Raw genomic sequence first — 17,749 nt, forward strand, 5'->3', positions numbered from 1 at the left:
TACTGACGTCAGGCTGACTGGTTTATAATTCCCTGTTTTCTCTCTACCTCCCTTTTTAAATAGTGGGGTTACATTAGCTACCCTCCAATCCGTAGGAACTGTTCCAGAGTCTATAGCATCTTAGAAGACTACCACCAATGCATCCACTATTTCTAGGGCCACTTCCTTAAGTACTCTGGGATGTAGACTATCAGGCCCTGGGGATTAATCGCCCTTCAATCCCATCAATTTCCCCAACACCATTTCTCTACCAAAACTGATTTCCTTCAGTTCCTCTCTCTCACTAAACCCTGTTGTAAGGCTGGGAGAGATTACAGAGATAGTGAAGGGCAAGGGCAAGGCCATGGAGGGATTTGAAAACAGGCTTCAGAATTTCAAAAGTGAGGCATTGCTTAACCAGGAGCCCATGTTGGTCAGCGAGCACAGGGATGATAGGTGAATGGGATTTCGAGAGAGTTAAGATAGGGGCATCAGAGTTTTGGATGAGGTCAAGTTTATGGAGGGTAGAACTTGAGGCCAGCCAAGATTGTATTGAAATAGTGATGATGAAAGTGCATGGATGACACAAAACTAGGTGGGAATGTGTGTTGTGAGGAAGATGCAAAGCCGCTTCAAGGTGATTTGGAGACACTTAGTGAGTGGACAAGGACATGGCAGATGGAATATAATGTGGAAAAATGTGAGGTTATCCACTTTGGTAGGAGGAATAGATGTGCAGAGTATTTCTTAAATGGTAAGAGATTAGAAAGTGTAGATGTACAGAGACCTGGGTGTCCTTGTCAATAAGTCACTGAAAGCTAACATGGAGCTGCAGCAAGCAATTAAAGCTAATGGTATGTTAGCATTTATTGCAAGAGGATTTGAGTGCAGGAGTAGTAAGTCTTGTTCAATTCTATAGAACCATGGTTAAACCACACCTGGAGTAGTGTGTGCAGTTTTGGTCCCTTTACCTTAGGAATTATGTTATTGCCATAGAGGGAGTGCAAGGAAGGTTCACCAGTCTTGTTCCTGGGATGGCGAGACTGTCCTATGAAGAGAGATTGGGGAAACTGGGACTGTATTCTCGAGAGTTTCGATGAATGAGAGGTGATCTCATTGAAATCGACAAAATATTTAAAGGGGTAGACAGGGTAGATGCAGGTAAGATGTTTCCCTTGGTAGGGGAGTCTAAAACTTGGGGCCACAATTTCAAAATAAGGGGGAAGCCACTTAGGACCGAGATGAGGAGAAATTTCTTTACTCAGAGGGTTGAGAATCTTTGGAACTCTCTATCCCAGAGGGCTGTAGAAGCACAGTCATTGAGTATGTTAAAGCAGAGATTGACAGATTTCTAAATACAAATGACATAAGGGGATATGAGGATAATGTGGGAAAAGGCATTGTAGTGGATGATCAGCTATGATCATATTGAATGGCCTACTCCTGCTCCAATGTTCCTAATCAGAGGGCCAGCAGCTCTTCAGTCCCAGGAGTGACACCAGCAGCAGTGACCACTGCTGGGACTGCAGCAGTCCCTGGAACCAGGCAGCAATGGAGGCCAGAGAAGAAGGTAATTGGGGCTGGGGCTCACCGAAGTGGTGCCAGGGTGGAGGGGGGGGGGGGGGTCGATTGTGAAGGCAGGGGAGGGCCTTCCAGTGGTGGCAGCCTTTGCTGCTGCTGGGGGTCTTGCATGGGCCGATCAAGATGGACCCCACCCCCACCCACCAGGGAGGCTGCCAGGTTTTACTGGGTGGCCTCCCCTGGTGGTGAAGTGTCCATCCATCACTGGTAAAATACTGGCGGCTGCAGGTAGGCAACAGGCACGGCACCCTCCACCATTGCTGATTTTATTATGCCCTTTCCACCTTTCAGCCCACTCCCAAGGGGTTGGTGGGGGGGGTGTGGGTGGTGTAAAATCCTGGGCCATGTCACTGAACGCTGCTTCAAACACATCAAATGCAACTGTAATGATGGTGAGCAAACATGATGCAGTGGAGTGCACCCCACCTCTGAATACTTCAGGCCCACATCCAGCTGGCTGGAACTGCACTCATCTGGTTCCATTCTTAACTATCCAGTCGTAGCCAGAGAATCTTGAACTTGATAACACAGATTCCCTCTAACTAATCATTGGGAAGACCGAAGAAATTGTTTTTGGTCCCCGCTACAAACTCTGCTCACTAGTTACGGATTCCATCCCTCTCCCTGGCAACTGTCTGAGGCAGAGTCAGATCATTCACAACTGCGGCATCATAGTTGACCTGAAATGAGCTTCCAACCACATTTCAGCACCATCACTAAGACCGCCTGTTCCTACCTCTGTAATGATGCCTGATTCCACCCCGGCCTCAGCTCATCTGCTGTTGAAACCCTCATCCATGCCTTTGTTATCTCTAAACCTGACTGTTCCAAAGCACTCCTGACTTGCCTTCCACCCTCCATAAACTTGAGATCATCCAAAACTCTGCTGCCTCCTCCCTCCCCTCTTCATCTCACTCTATCAGCATAACCTTCTGTTGGCGTCTCCCTCATGTGTTTATGCAGCTTCCTCTGAAATGTATCTATGCTCTTTGCTTCAACTACTCCATGTGGTAACAAGTTCCACATTCTCACCACTTTCTGGGTGAAAAAGTTTCTCAACTCTCTCCAATCATTCTGCCAATTACTATAAACGAAGACCCCGTAGTTATGAGCCCATTTGTTTAGAAATAAGAGGCTTAAATTTACACCTGCTTAACTTACTCTGAAACATATTCAGTTTAACTTAGGTACTGTGGAACATACTTCCCCAATCCTCCAGTTCTCAATGCAACAAATTAAAAGGATAAATAACTACACTGGTCATGATCATTGAAACAAAGACACTTGTCTGTCCCAACTATAGCACTTCAATTAACCATCTATGAATTCACTGGATTCAGCCCTACAATGCTAAACTTTCATAGAATCGGAAAGACACAGCACAGAAGGCCATTCGGCCCATGTCTGTGTCAACTCTGAAAGAACCATCTAATTAATCCCACTCTTGGTTTTTACTCTTTCATGGGATGAGTGTGTCTCTGGCAAAGCCAGCATTTGTTGCCCATCTCTAATTGCCCTTGAGAAGGTTGTGGTGAGCCACTGCCTTGAAACCCCGCAGTCCATTGGTGTGAGAACTCCCAACATGCTGTTAGTCCCAGGATTTCCCTGCTTTTTCCCCATAGCCTTGCAAATTTTTCTTGTTCAAGTATTTATCCAATTCCCTTTTCAAAGTTGTTATTCAATCTGCTTCTAACACCCTTTCAGCCAGAGCATTTCAGATCATCATAACATAATTTTTTTTCCTCTTGTCGCCACTGGTTCTTTTGCCACTTAACCTGAAATCTATGTTTTCTGGTTACCAACTCTTTTACCAATGAAAACAATTTCTCTACTTGATCAAAACCATTGAACACCTTCATCAAATCTCCCCTTAATTTTCTCTGCTCTAATGAGAGCCACCTGACTTTCTCCAGTCACTCCATGCAACTGAAGTCTTTAATTCTTGGTACCATTCTAGTAAATCTCCTCTGCACCCTCCCTTAAGGCCTTGGTATCATTCCTAGAATTGGTCCTAATACTCTAGCTGGGGCCTAACTAGTGTTATATAAAAGTTCAGTATGACTTTCTTGCTTTTTTAATCTGTGCCTCTGTTTGTAAAACCAAGGACACTGTTTGCCATTTTAATAGCCTTCTCAACTTGTACTGCCACTTTCAAAAATTTGTGCACATACACCAAGGTCTCTGTTCCTGCACCCGCTTTACGATTGTACTATTTATGTTGCCTCTCCTCACTCTTCCTACAAAATGAATCACTTGATAATTCTCAGTGTTAAATGTGTCCTCCCATTTCCAGTCTGTCTATGCCCTCCTGAAGTCTGTTACTAACCACTCGTTGTTTACTACAGTTTTGATTTGCAAAAGCAACATGAGGAAAATCTTTTCATGCAGCAAGTGGATTAGGATCTGGAATGCACTGCCTGAGAGTGTGATGGAGGCAGGTTCAATCAAGGTATTCAAAAGGGAATTAGACTTACCTGAAAAGGAAGAATGTGCAGGGTTACAGGGAGAAAGCAGGAGAATGGTATTTGGTGAGTTGCTCATTTGGAGATCCGGTGCAGACACAATGGCCCAAATGGTCTCCGTCTGTGCTGTAAGAATTCTGTGTTCTGCATTTTGTGTTATCTGCAAAGTTTGAATTTTGCCCTGTATACCCAAATCCAGGTCATAAATATACATCAAAAAACAGTGGGCCCAACCCCTGAGCGATATCACTGTACTTTCCTTCAACCTGAAGCACAACTGTTGCGTGGACACAAAAATTAGCAACGGACAAAAAGCAAAAAAATAGTAGTAGTATTTTTTAATTCTTTCGTGGGTGAATATTGCTGGCATGGCCAGCACTTATTGCCCATCACTAATTATCTTCCAAGGCAATCATTGGAGACAAAATTAATTGGTACTTGGAAAAATATGGGTTAATAAATGAAAGCCAGCATGGATTTATTAAAAAGCCTCCTTTTTCTGTTTTGTTTTAATTCCTAGCGTCCCATGGTCAGGGATTGTCTGAGTTCCTTTGGTAAAGGACAGCTGTAACAATATCCCCAAAACAACTTTTGTGAATGCACCAAGGATTTCCTTGGGGACATATTTTTAGCTATACCTCAGCCAAAAATTAAAGGGAGTTCACATGTAGAGAACCTTGAACAGAAAAAAAGCGCTCCTGCTGTTCTCAATTGGGAAAAGGCCAATTTTACTAAGCTGATATCTGATTTAGCAAAAGGACTGGAAACAGCTATTTGTAGGTCGAGCAGTGGGAGGCATTCAAGGCAGAGACAGTGAGGGTTGAGAATAAATATGTTAGGACAGAGAAAAACGGTGGGATTCCCAAATCTAGAGCTCTTTAGATGTCATGGAATGTATAGGTAGGATAAGGCAAAAATTGGGAAGCTTATGTCAGATTTTTTGAGGAGGTATCAAGGAGGGTCAATGAGGGTAGTATATTTGATGTAGTCTATATGAATTTTAGCAAGGTATCACATGGCAGACTGGTCAGAAAAGTAAGAGCCCATGGGATCCAAGGGCAAGTTGGATCCAAAGTTGGCAAGAAGCAAAATGGTAATGGTTGATGGGTGTTTTTGTGACTGCAAGGATGTTTCTAATGGGGTACCACAGGGCTCAGTACTAGGTCCCTTGCTTTTCGTGGTGCATATCAATCAATTGGACTTGAACGTAGGGGAGCATGATTACGAAGTTTGCAGATGATACAAAAATTTGCTGTGTGGTTGATAGTGAGGAAGAAAGCTGTCGACTGCAGGAAGATATCAATGGACTGATCAGGTAGTAAAGTAGTAAATGAAATTCAGTCCTGGAGAAGTATGAGGTAATGTGTGGAGGACAAACAAGGCAAGGGAATACACAATAAATGGGAGGATTCTGAGAAGTGTGGAGGAACAGAGGGACATCCCTGAAGGACAGGTAGATAGGGAGGTAAAGAAGGCATACAGGATACTTTCCTTTATTAGCTAAGACATAGCATACAAGAGCAGGGAGGTTATGCTAGAACTGTATTAAAAACTAGTTTGGCCACAGCTAGAGTACTGCATTCAGCTCTGTTCACCACATTACAAGAAGAATGTAATCACTAGAGAGGGAACAGAGGAGACTTACAAGGACATTGCCAGGAATGGAGAATTTTAACTACGAGGAAAGATTGGATAAGTTGGTTTTGGTTTCTTTGGAAAAGAGGAGGCCAAGGGAGATCTAACTGAGGTGTATAAAATTATGAGGAGCCTAGATGGAGTGGATAGGAAGGACTTATTTCCATTAGCATAAAAGGTCAATAACCAGGAAGTACAGATTTCAAGTAATTGATAAAAGGATAAGAGGGGAGTTGAAGAGAAATCTTTTCACCCAGGGGTTGTTGGTGTTCTGGAACTCACTGCAAGAATGGATAGTACAGGCGGAAACCCTCATTGCATTTAAAAAGTACTTGAATATGCATTTGAAGTGTCATAACCTACAAGAGTATGGAGCAAGAGCTGGAAAGTGGGATTAGGCTGCATAGCTCTTTCTTGGCTGGCACAGACACAATTGGCCAAATGGCCTCCTTCTGGGCTGGAATTTCTATGATTGTTGCTGAAAAAGCAACAATCCAATTCTGATGAGAACTAAATAGGCTCTTAGGTAATCACAGAAATAAAAAAAAAACTCAGGTACACCACACCTGATTATGAGAAAATGGTAAAACTCCTCATTTACAGGTTACCTAAGCAATTCAGTGTGATCTTTTACAACAATACTGCCATCTTCTACTTTCCTTGGCTGCACAGAAGCTGTCTATGTAGAATGGAAATTTCTCCTTCCCAATCCTGAAAATAGCACTTAGGAATAGTTTGAAGAGCTTGATTAAAATGTCCAGTGGAAGAGCCCATGACGACTAGTGGGCACAATGGACAGATTGGCTGAAAAGAATTTGCTTTCTTTCTTTACCTTCAAAATCTGAAACTTTATAATTGATCATTTCTAACCTTTCTTCTCATTTCAGCAATGCATTATTTATGCACTGTAAGTTATTCATCGAAACGTTTCAGTGCTGCACAGTTGCAGGTGCCAACTTTTGGTTGAGACTTTAAACTGAGGCCCCATCTGCCCTCTCAGGTGAGCACAGTAAGATCCCTTGGCACTATTTGATTATGAGTGAGGCAGTTCTCCTATATCTATCCTGGACTCCTTGCACATTCCCAGTTTTCTTCCCTCCACCATTGGCAGCTATGCCTTCAGCCTCCTAAGCCCCCAGCTCTGGAATTCCCTCCTTAAAAGTCTGCTTCTCTGCCCCTCTTTCCTCCTTTAAGACACTCCTTAAAAGCTACCTCTTTGAACAAACTTTTGGTCACTTGTCTTAATATCTCCTTGTGTGGCTCGGTATCACATTTTGTTAGATAATTGCTCCTATGAAGTTCCTTGGGATGTTTTATAACATTAAAAGTGCTATAAAAATGCAAGCTTTCATTGTTGTCCTGGCTAATATTTATCCTTCAACCAAAATTACAAACTGATTCTCTGGTCATTCCTCTCATTGCTGTGAGGTAGGACCTAACTTTGTGCAAACTGGCTGCTGCGTTTCATTATATTACAACAGTGATGACACTTCAAAACTATTTGATTGGCAGTGAAATACTTTGGGACATTCTGAGGTTATGAAAGGTGCTATACAAATGCAAGTTCTTTCTCTAAATTCCTGACACTATGTAATCTACCAGAGGTGTTAAAGCCAGTGAAACAGTTAAACAAATACAGCACAAAAAGGTAAATTGCAATCAAGATGCAATTTGACCATACAGTTTGGGGATATTAGTTTGCCTTTCTCTTTCATCAGAAACAATATATTTAAACACATTATTATTCATCACAGAAATCCTGAGGAAAAAAAATTTTTTTTTTTGGAATGTATGAGATTTCTGCTTTTCCTCATTTCAATTATTGATATAAATGGACAGCATTGATGGGCACACTATTAGTGATTGATATACTAATTATATTCCCATGAATGATGACTGAATGAGTGATCAAGTTACAAACATTTCACAGTTCTCTGTGACAAAATCTTTTTGTAAGCACACATCAAAATTGACCAGGGCAGATAAGCAAAAAAAAAAACATTTTTTAAAATTACTGATAAGTATTTGATATATGATGAGGAAATGTCCGCAACACAAGAGAATTTTCTTTGCTATCAAGAGTACTGGAGTAATGGAGTTCATTAAATATCAAAAATTGATCCCTCTAAAGTATAACCACACATATGAGAGATTCAACATACTAAAAATATACATGTATTGCTTACACTGTATTGCAGATTGAATTATCTCAACCATAACACTGAAAATAACTCCATATGCATTTCTGATACATCCTTTTGAAATGCCACTTCCCTCCTCATCCTCAATCTATAACAGCTTTAAGACCTCCACAATTCTATTGTTCTTTCTCCATATCCAAATTTTCAGCCTGCAGTTTGATTGCTTAGGCACATACAGCAGCATTTTTAATAAACATTTTGGAAAAGTGTCAAGATTTATATCAATTCAACATAAAAGCCAATTTTAAAAATTACTGCAAAGAATATTTTCTATTCCAAGAGCTCCTCCATCTGTATCTGAAAATATTATAAGTTGTACCTGTGCTGTCAAATTCATAGCCCTATAGAGATCCAGTAGAGCTCGCTTTTTCCCTCATTATTGGCTGCTCCACAAACATCAATTTTGGAGAGCGGCTGTTTATACTTTTTCCATACTGTTTATTCCCTTATGCACCTTTGTATGGTCTCCTCCCAGAGACCTCCTTTAAAAGGATTCTCTAGTCTTTCTAAATACCTTAAACCTTTGTTACCAGAGATCTTTGAACTGTTTTTAGGGCTTGACTGTTGCAGTGACCTCTTTGGGCATTGTATTCAAACTGTGGTCTGACTAGAGCACTAAATTTAAGCACAACCCCCTCTGACAAGTTTTCTACTGAACTGGCTTTGCTGTTCAACATTCAATTTGATTTGTTAATTGCTTCTTGGTAGCAATCAGATACATTGAATAGCAATTTTCTTTCAACTTCGTGCACAGCTATGTCAATGTATTCATTCAGTATTTGTGTCACCCATCTTTATGTGCAGTACTTTATACTGGTGTTAAATTTTTTATACTAAAGTTCTGCCCTCTTACATATTTTGTCCTTCTTGCTAAAATCAATCAACAAATTTGCATTGAGTTTTTGATTTATATTAGATTTCAATGAAGGATTAGTTTTTTTTTCCTATGCCACCCAATCTCAGGATACTCTGTCATGGTTGAGTATGCAATAATACCTTGCTAAGTATATATTCTATTCATTTATTTGGAAATACAGCACTGAAACAGGCCCTTCGGCCCACCGAGTCTGTGCTGACCAACAACCACCCATTTATACTAATCCTACATTAATCCCATATTCCCTACCACATCCCCACCATTCTCCTACCACCTACCTACACTGGGGGCAATTTACAATGACCAATTTACCTATCAACCTGCAAGTCTTTGGCTGTAGGAGGAAACCGGAGCACCCGTAGGAAACCAACGCGGTCACAGGGAGAACTTGTAAACTCTGCACAGGCAGTACCCAGAACTGAAACCAGGTTGCTGAAACTGTGAGGCTGCAGTGCTAATCACTGCGCCACTCTTCAGGTTTGGGCAACTCTGGATCAGTTCCTAGGCCAATCTAAAGTGCCAACCACTGGTGAAATGAATGGAGATGCTCTGATAAGCATACAACCTTCTCCAGGTAATTGACAGTATTGAAAATGCTGAGAAGAGAAGGAGGACTGAAATTGGGCATTCCAGTCATAAGCAAACAATTTGACAATATTCCAACACAAGCATTACCTATTTTCTATACACTATGTAACTAAATAATTTCAGTAAGAACTGGAAAGAGTGTTTGTTAAGTACAGTGTTTTAGGTTTTCCTTCCCCTTTCACCAGCAGTTCAATCGAAACAAAAACAATGAAAACATTTTATGCTAATATAATTAAGACTTTAAAAATATATCAAACTATATTAAATATACTGGACATAACGGAGATTACACTAGAATCTGGATACTGTATTCAAAGATAGTAATATCAGTAATTCTATATATGTTGCACTGGAATTCCAATATACAAAATTTATATTTATCTCAAGTCAACAATACTGCAGTAACATTCCAACATGATAGTTGTTACTTCATGTAGAATACCCTTCATATTATTAATATTGTAAGTATAAACAAATAATCAAGTGATACTTAGCTCAGAAGCTATATAATTCCTCCAAAATTAGAAAATGCACACAAAGGAACAAACCACCCAACATAGTAAAGCAATGGATTTAACCTTGTAACACCTTGACCTGACAAAAGGTATGCAATTAACTAGCCAAATAAAAATGAATGAATGAACCAGATAGAACTAAAAAAAAGCAAAATACTGCAGATGCTGGAAATCTGAAATAAAAACAAGAAATGCTGGGAATACTCAGCAGGTCCAGCAGCATCTGTGGAGAGAGAAGCAGAGTTAGCGTTTCAGGTCAGTGACCCTTCATCAGAACTAAAAATGTGCCTATCTAATATATTTCAAATCCAGAGTCTATGTTCCTGATTGACAAGTTAGAATGTTGCAGAAGCCTGGCCCAGCTTATTTTGTTAAGTCTGTATGTATATTTAACAATTGTGTTTTCTATATATTAACTCAATTCTTATATGTGAGTATTGTGCATGTTCAGTTGTGTGTCTGTAATGCAAATGGGTTTTTTTTTCTACCTACATTCTGAACCCTCAAAGCCAATTAAATTCCAAATACTCACAGATGTGTATAGTGTTAAGCATTACTGAATCCAACAGTTTTTCCAAGAGGTCTGGTCACCACACTTTAGGTAGGATGCAAGAGTGCTTGAAGGTGCAGAGGAGATTTGCCAGAATGATTCTGGGATGGGCAATTTTACAAGGTTACAAGGTTAGTTTGGAAAAACTGGGGCTGTTCTCCTTAGAACAAAGGAGATTGAGGGGAGACTTAACAGAAGAGTACGATTATGATAGGCTTAGAAACGTTAGACAAAGAAAAATTGTTCCCATTAACTAACGGTACAAGGACCAGGGGACACAGATTGAAGGTTTTGGGCAAGAGATGCAAGTGGAAAATGAGAAAGTACTTTTTTTTTTCTTAACGCAGCGGGTGGTAATGACCTGGATCTCACTGCTCACAAGGGTGGTGGAAATGGACACAATCAATGACATCAAGGTTTCAAAATTCTGTAGTTCAGACCACAATCTTAATATGCTAAGTATTTTGAATGTGGTTTACTAAGAGTACTGTACTGAAACAGACGATCAGCCATTTATGTTGTCCAATATTAATAGTATTAAAACAGAATCTAAATTTAAATTATAAAGGAACAGAATATAGCTTAACAAATTCCTTGGAAAATTCTGTCTCAATGCTATTGATTCAAATGAATGGTCTCTTGAAGGTAGAGGAAAATTCCCTCCACTTAAAACATTGTTACACTTTCAAGAAAGTAATGTTTATGCAGGAGTGTTCATGTTTTGCCTTTTTCTTGTTCCTCTATTTCCAAACCTGGCCTCTACAACTAAATCACTTCTGTGCAAATAAGGTGTCATCAATGCTGAAATAAAGAAACAAGGAAGAAAAAAGAGAAAATTTGTTCCAAAATAGATGCAAGTTTATATCATCCATTAATATGGATTAGATAGACCCAAAAGTACTGCGACATTTTAACCAATCGTATTGCAATTGTTTCATTAATGAAATCTTTTACAGCATTTCCAAATTAATTTAACACTTGTATTTTTTACTTGTAGCAACTACACACCAGTAGGCTTTTTAATAGCTTCTGTATTAAATTCAGATTTAAGTCTGTTTATAAACTAACAAAAGTGAACAGAATCCCACATGGGTCACGTTAGTACATAGCGCTTTCACATGATTTTAAAGCTACATTTTGTGTACTTTCACACAACGGTACTTACAAGGTTGAGAATGCAGCACTGTTCAATTTATTTTCATTTACTTTCAAAATACTGTAATTGGGTTTGTTGAAACCAAGTTAAATACATAACATACAACCTCTAATTATATTTTTCTTCAAAAACACTTTTTTGTTTCTATTCAGTTAATAAATATACATGCACTTAAAAGGAAAAAAAAAACATGAAAAGTAGCTTCAGTTACATGATGATGTCTGGACTACATTGCTGCATACAAGATTATATTGTATATAGCTATACATCAGACCTAATTTGAAAACAATATTTATTTCATGAAGATCAGTAAACATTTTAGGTTTGGCTTTCTTATTCAAAATGGGTATCCTTTGATAATTCTGTTTAGAAAACGTAATTTAAAAAATGTCAAGCAATCAGTTGAATTAAAGCATCCAACTTGAAAATGTTGCTCCTTAACAAAAGTCAAAACTGTTCACATGTCCATTGTAATTTAGATCTTGAAATCTCTGCTGTAGCTATCTTAAGTGCTCAGGGTAGATGAGCATTAACGTTATTCAGTTTATATTGCACATTATGAGAGGTAATAACCTCAGTTTAGCTGCATGAGTTAGAAAGTGAATTTTATTAAAGTCAATTACTTAATTAGCACCCATATGCAAATGAGAAAATAACCTCCTGGAAACACAATTAAAATGTAAACACCACTAAAAATTTGTAAAAACCTTCCAGGCCCTATTTTGGTTGCAATAATAATGATTTAAAAAATCTTTTCAAAGAGACCTTTCAGGATGAACATCAACAGTGATGAGAAAATAATTTATCCAACCATTCACAGAAATTGCAAACAAGAGCCTCATAGAAAATAAAGAAAAAAGTAGAACACAATAAATCAAGTTTGTTGGGATTTGTTCAATTGTGAAGCATATATTGAACAATAGTGATTCATCTAGAATTGAGACTGTATAGGGGTTGATTTTAACCCTATCCATCCAAGCAGGTAGGCAGTTAAAAAGTGCAGGTTACTTGCCTGCTCAGATCCCAACTACATTTGACCTTTTGCAATGTTAACTTGCAGAGCTCTACAGGCAGATGAGGCATCCACCTAATGCGGTGGGAGCCTCATAAATTTATACAAATTGAAGTCCTATTACATCAATGGAACCAAGCTGAAATTTTAACTGGGGCCTGAGCAAGAGAATCTATCTGAAGGTTTCCCACTGGGCAGAAGCAGGACTGCAGCGGGTCTGAAAATTGAAGAAGCCCTTCTGCTAAGTCTAAAACCTTCTTTTGTGGAGCCTGAAACAGAAGTGCATCTCAGGTCCCACATGGAAAGTTGAAGCCTCCCTTATCATAGCATCACTTCCCATCACTTACCTGGAAGCTGAGGGCTGCCCAATCTTCACTCGCCAGCAGCTGCTCTTCACCAGTGAGAAATGGATTGGCAACGTTTAATAAGACCCAGCAATTAAAATAATCATTGCCACCTCCTTCCTCTCAGGCAGGAAATCAGCTCACCAAAGGGGTTTCCTACTGAAAACTAACTCAGGTTCTGTCCATTTGTACCTGAAAATTGCAAAAGGGGTCCGGCAACCTTCATTCGTATATTTAAACAGCTTCCCACTGGAAATAGGCAGGCATGTTTTTGAAAAAAAATCATTCTCAGGATATGGGTGTTGCAATCAAGGCTTCTATTTGATCCCTTACAGGCATACCTGAAAATTGAGATGGGCCAATGATAGCTTCAAATAAATACCCCAGGCCACTGCTAACCTGTGCTTGGGGATTGGCTCATTCCCCAGGCTCTCCCATAACTGACATGCTGCAGCAGGGCACCCATTTGGCACGGACAACTCACTGATAGCATTCAAATGAGGCCTGAACCTGAAAATGGTTCAAACTTCCCAACACCAGCTTTGGGCAGTGGCATAGCTACTCCACCGACAGTGCATTTGTTTCAGGCGGAAGTCAAAAATCTCCTTCAATAATGTTAAATTCTATTTCTCGGGATTCTGATATTACTGCTGGTGATTTGTGAATTCCATGATTCCATTTTTCTGTGACCATCATAAATTCATGGCCTTGATTAGCTGCATCTTATAATTAATCTGTAGCATTACATTGTACTTTGGACATTACTCTTTGGGACATTCGGTGGCATGAAAGGTGCTATATAAATGCAAGTTCTTTTATTTTCTTTCAATATGTAATATTTAGCTTAGTAGAGGTCAGGGCAGAAAACTGTACTACAAGTTTACTGTATAAAATGAGCCCGTTTTAAATTAATTCACTCCCTATAGAGCAGTCACGACGTTATGAACATCAGTCATTTTATATGATTAAAGTTAAGTTTTTAGTTTGTATCCTGCTCGCCATATACTATTTTTAGCTTGCCACTTCAAAAGATGGAACTTGACCACTGAACATAATGAAACAGCATAAAACAGGGATTGCTATGAAATTGCCTACATAAAATACTGTCAGATAAAAAGGCAGAGGGAAGATGAAAATAGTTCATGTGATTCCTTAACATGTTGTTGAAGGGATGAGCTTGGTGGGCTGAATGACTTATTTAAACCTACTTTCTGATGTGAGATTCAAAGTTAGAAATATTCCCAAAAGGTTACTCTACAAGATGGGAAAAAGAACATTTCTAAAATGATTCTGTGCTTTAAAGCTGAGGACACATAAATGTTTAATCACTGATACTACAGTATTCCGTTCAGGATCTTAAATTATTGATAACGTTTTTTACTCAAGCACTTTGTCTTCTTTAGAAAAGAAGCTTAAGAGAAGTAGACAATTCAAGGAATAAACCATGAAGTACCGATGTAATGCATCCAGTTTGATTTGTTTGTACCAAATACACCAATTTATATTTACATTTCAGTACAAATTAAATTTTGTATTTAGGGAAAAAAAATCAATTTATACAGTAGTGATGTTCAAACTCTGCTGCAAAACCAGGATAAAGTCCATCATGGATACTAACTTACATTGAATTTACTTTATCATTGGCTCCAAAGTTAGTGGCAACCAGGCAATGTAAATGTGACTCATACTTACAATAGCAGTAGCACCTCCAGCATCAATGCAAGTCCAAAGAGATAACCATATTTCTGGCCATTAGTGGGCTGAAGTGCTCGTATGCACACCATACAAATCAACAAAACCGTTTCCTGTTGCTGGCTTGAAGGAAGCTTGCCACCATCTAATTGGGTAAGGTGGTTGAATGCATAGATATTTTAACATGGATGCAGCTCCTGTAGAAAATGCCTCAACATATTAAGAGGCATTTCTGTGGCACCAGAACTGCAGCTGGTGTTGCAGAATTGTCTCAGAAAGCGAGTCTGCAATATAAATCTGGAATTGGATGTTTGCTAAATGACAAAACTGTTTATCGGTGTTTAGTAATTAACTACAGTCAGCTGTGTATCATCAGTCCCATACATGCATAAAGCACCATCAGCCTTGCTCCACTGGTGACTGTAATGTAAAGGAGACAGCCCTCATCCTCGCACTCGAATGATAGCCAAGGTTGTAATATCAGAGTCATTCAAAATGGATATTATTGCGAATGGGGTAAAACTGTTACTCTTTTACTGCAAGAACCACAGAATTGGTGAGTTAGTCTGCAGTCAGCTTCAAGTTAAGTAGTGAATTCAAATAAACTGTAAACACAAAATTATGGGATAGCTTGAGTTTTGCTAAATAATCCATACATAACTTCATTATGTTTTGTGCATAACTGTTTATTTTGGTTCCATGATTCTTGTAACTCAGAATCCTTGAATAGGTCACACTGAGGTTTTGGTTGTTCAGTTTTCATCCCCTTTTACACATCTAATTCAGATGCCATTTGGATTACATTGATCTGAAATGAATTTCAAACATTTAGCATTTATAGTATGTAGATAGTTTGGGTAAATGTGTCAAGGGTAACAATTCACTCCGAAGTGTGTAAAGCAGGAACAAGTCACAGATGTGCCATGACATAACAATGATCAATTCATCACATTAGACTTTAAATGAAATCTATTCCAGGCTATTTAATTTGGACACACATTGAAGCAAGGTTTGAATCATTCTAGAATGGTGATGCAGATTATTTTTAGTTCCAAATTGACCAAAGTTCAGTAAATTCATAAAATTTGCAGAATGCCTTTGATTCAGATCAACTCTCAATTCAGATTGAATCTTAATTTACAGCATTAGTGTAAATGGGGTTTAAACCGTCGAATGATCCTGAGAGAAGCACCATTGTTTCATGACTGGTCTAATCCTCTTTTTCTTTGATCACCTCTCCATGAAGCACCCTCCTCCTTTGACGAAGCATGTGGAAAAACAGTTGTGGAAAAACTTGATTGCAAATAAATTTGAGGAAAGAGAGAAATAAATATTAGATGCATGAGATACAAACTGCATAAATAGCTATAGGTTTATATGTAAAACTTGATACCTTTATTCAGTTTACGAATGCCCTGATTATACTTGTATTGAGGTCACACAGGGCACAAAATCAGTGTCAATGTAAACCATACCCATTGTAATGGCTGATTTCAGATCAGCGTTAATTCAAATGCATGCAAAAAGTACACTGAAGTAACCCACTCCACTTGCTAAGTTTCCATAATGACATGGCCTGCATCACCAAATTTACAAGATAAGGGTCATCTTTATTTTGTAATTAAAAAATGTTGCATCTGTGCAAGCACAGACCCATACTAAGACATACTGTCACAAGTGTATTTTACAACCTATTGGAGGTGAGGGAGTTTGATTGAATCTTAATTAAATATAGTGTAACAAACTTCCAAATAAAGGTAGAGACAGCAGTTAGCATTAACAAAGGAAAGTATTAGAAAAGTTCAAATGAGTCGAGAGAATGATTGAAGAGAATTGTTAGGGCAATGAATAATTTTTTTTGTTTATATTTGAAGTCACAGATCAGTTAGGGAATGAACAGGCTGATTACAGAATAACTTTGGAGGATTATAAATGCAAAGGTGTGACAGTTGAGTTGAATACATAATTTCGGGCCGATTTTAACTCCCAATAGGAGTTGCCTGGGTGGGGGCCACTGCAAACCATCTGGCCCTTTGCAGCATGAAATTCTCAAGCCTCCTTTCAGTACCTTGTCCAAACCAGTGGGAAGCCCTATCTGGCCAGTGAAATTTCAGACAGAACACTGCTGAAGAAAGAGTCCCTAGCATTCAGGTAAGTGGTTGGGACGGTGATCAGGAGGACATTGCAACCCAGGAAAGCATTCCTGCTCCTCATAGCTAGAAGGAAACAAAAAAAACCTCGTCTTTCTTTGCCTCTTCTGATCCTGGCTCCTATTGCCACCTAGTTGGCCTGGCGATGAAGCTAAATGACTTCGCCGAGCAAGTCTCAGGTTAAAATGGCAGTCAGGCCAAGGATGTCATTGGAGCCTGATCTGCATATTTGAATAAGAACCCATAATGGGTTGGAAGGCAGTAGGTTTAGTAGGAGTAAGTCGCTGCAGCTAATGTTACAGCCCACCAGCCTGGTCTGCAGGTGGGCAGGGTTATAACTGTCGCTTTTTAAAATCTGTTTCTACCATGTGCCATTACCTAGCAGGTAGGACCAAATCCCAGATTGGGTGCTTGCAGATCACAAGACAGTTTGAGTTATGTTTTTGAATAGTTAACTGATGCATCTTACAGGAATTCTAAAACTAACTGAAATGATTTGACCCAAAATGGATCTTATAACCACATTTCAGATTTGGATTTGATTTTGTGCCATATCATTCATTTCCACACACAATATCTATGCTTTTCATCAGTTAATATTTACCTTTTTTCCATTATAAAGCAAATGCTGGAACCTAAACTTGAAGGCTAAAGCAAACAGGATAGGCACTATTCACTTATACTATCTGTATACCTAATATTTATATACAAAATAGATCATATTCCCAGCAGAATAAAATCAAGTTTAAAAAGTTTGCATTTAGTTGCAAACTTTGTTGCATTAAATAAACAACTTTGGTATTGTGTGAATTTCAATCACATTAAAAAAACAAGGATTTTAAAGTTTTTTTTCCTTTGATCATGCCTGTGGATTGTCCTGGCTTCTAACCATTCCTGAACACTCAAGTTGGGACATCTTGACACAAATGAGGTGACATGCTGCATATCTATATACTTTTTTTTAAATGAAAGCATCTATCTGCATTCTCTTCAAAAAACACAAGGTA

At 38.9% G+C, this 17,749-nt stretch overlaps 1 protein-coding gene across 1 annotated transcript in view; it reads right to left on the reverse strand.

Moving 5' to 3' along the window:
- Positions 1 to 15,295: 15,295 nt before the first annotated feature.
- The window catches only part of hacd1 (3-hydroxyacyl-CoA dehydratase 1), a 58,567-nt gene continuing 56,113 nt past the window's right edge, over positions 15,296 to 17,749 (reverse strand). Inside the window, exon 7 of the mRNA XM_068051612.1 lies at positions 15,296 to 15,885. Coding sequence (XP_067907713.1) covers positions 15,803 to 15,885 — 83 coding nt within the window. The 3' untranslated portion in view covers positions 15,296 to 15,802. The remainder of the gene's footprint in view (positions 15,886 to 17,749) is intronic.

Source organism: Heterodontus francisci, chromosome 2, assembly GCF_036365525.1.
Source record: "Heterodontus francisci isolate sHetFra1 chromosome 2, sHetFra1.hap1, whole genome shotgun sequence".
Taxonomy (NCBI): Eukaryota; Metazoa; Chordata; class Chondrichthyes; order Heterodontiformes; family Heterodontidae; genus Heterodontus; species Heterodontus francisci.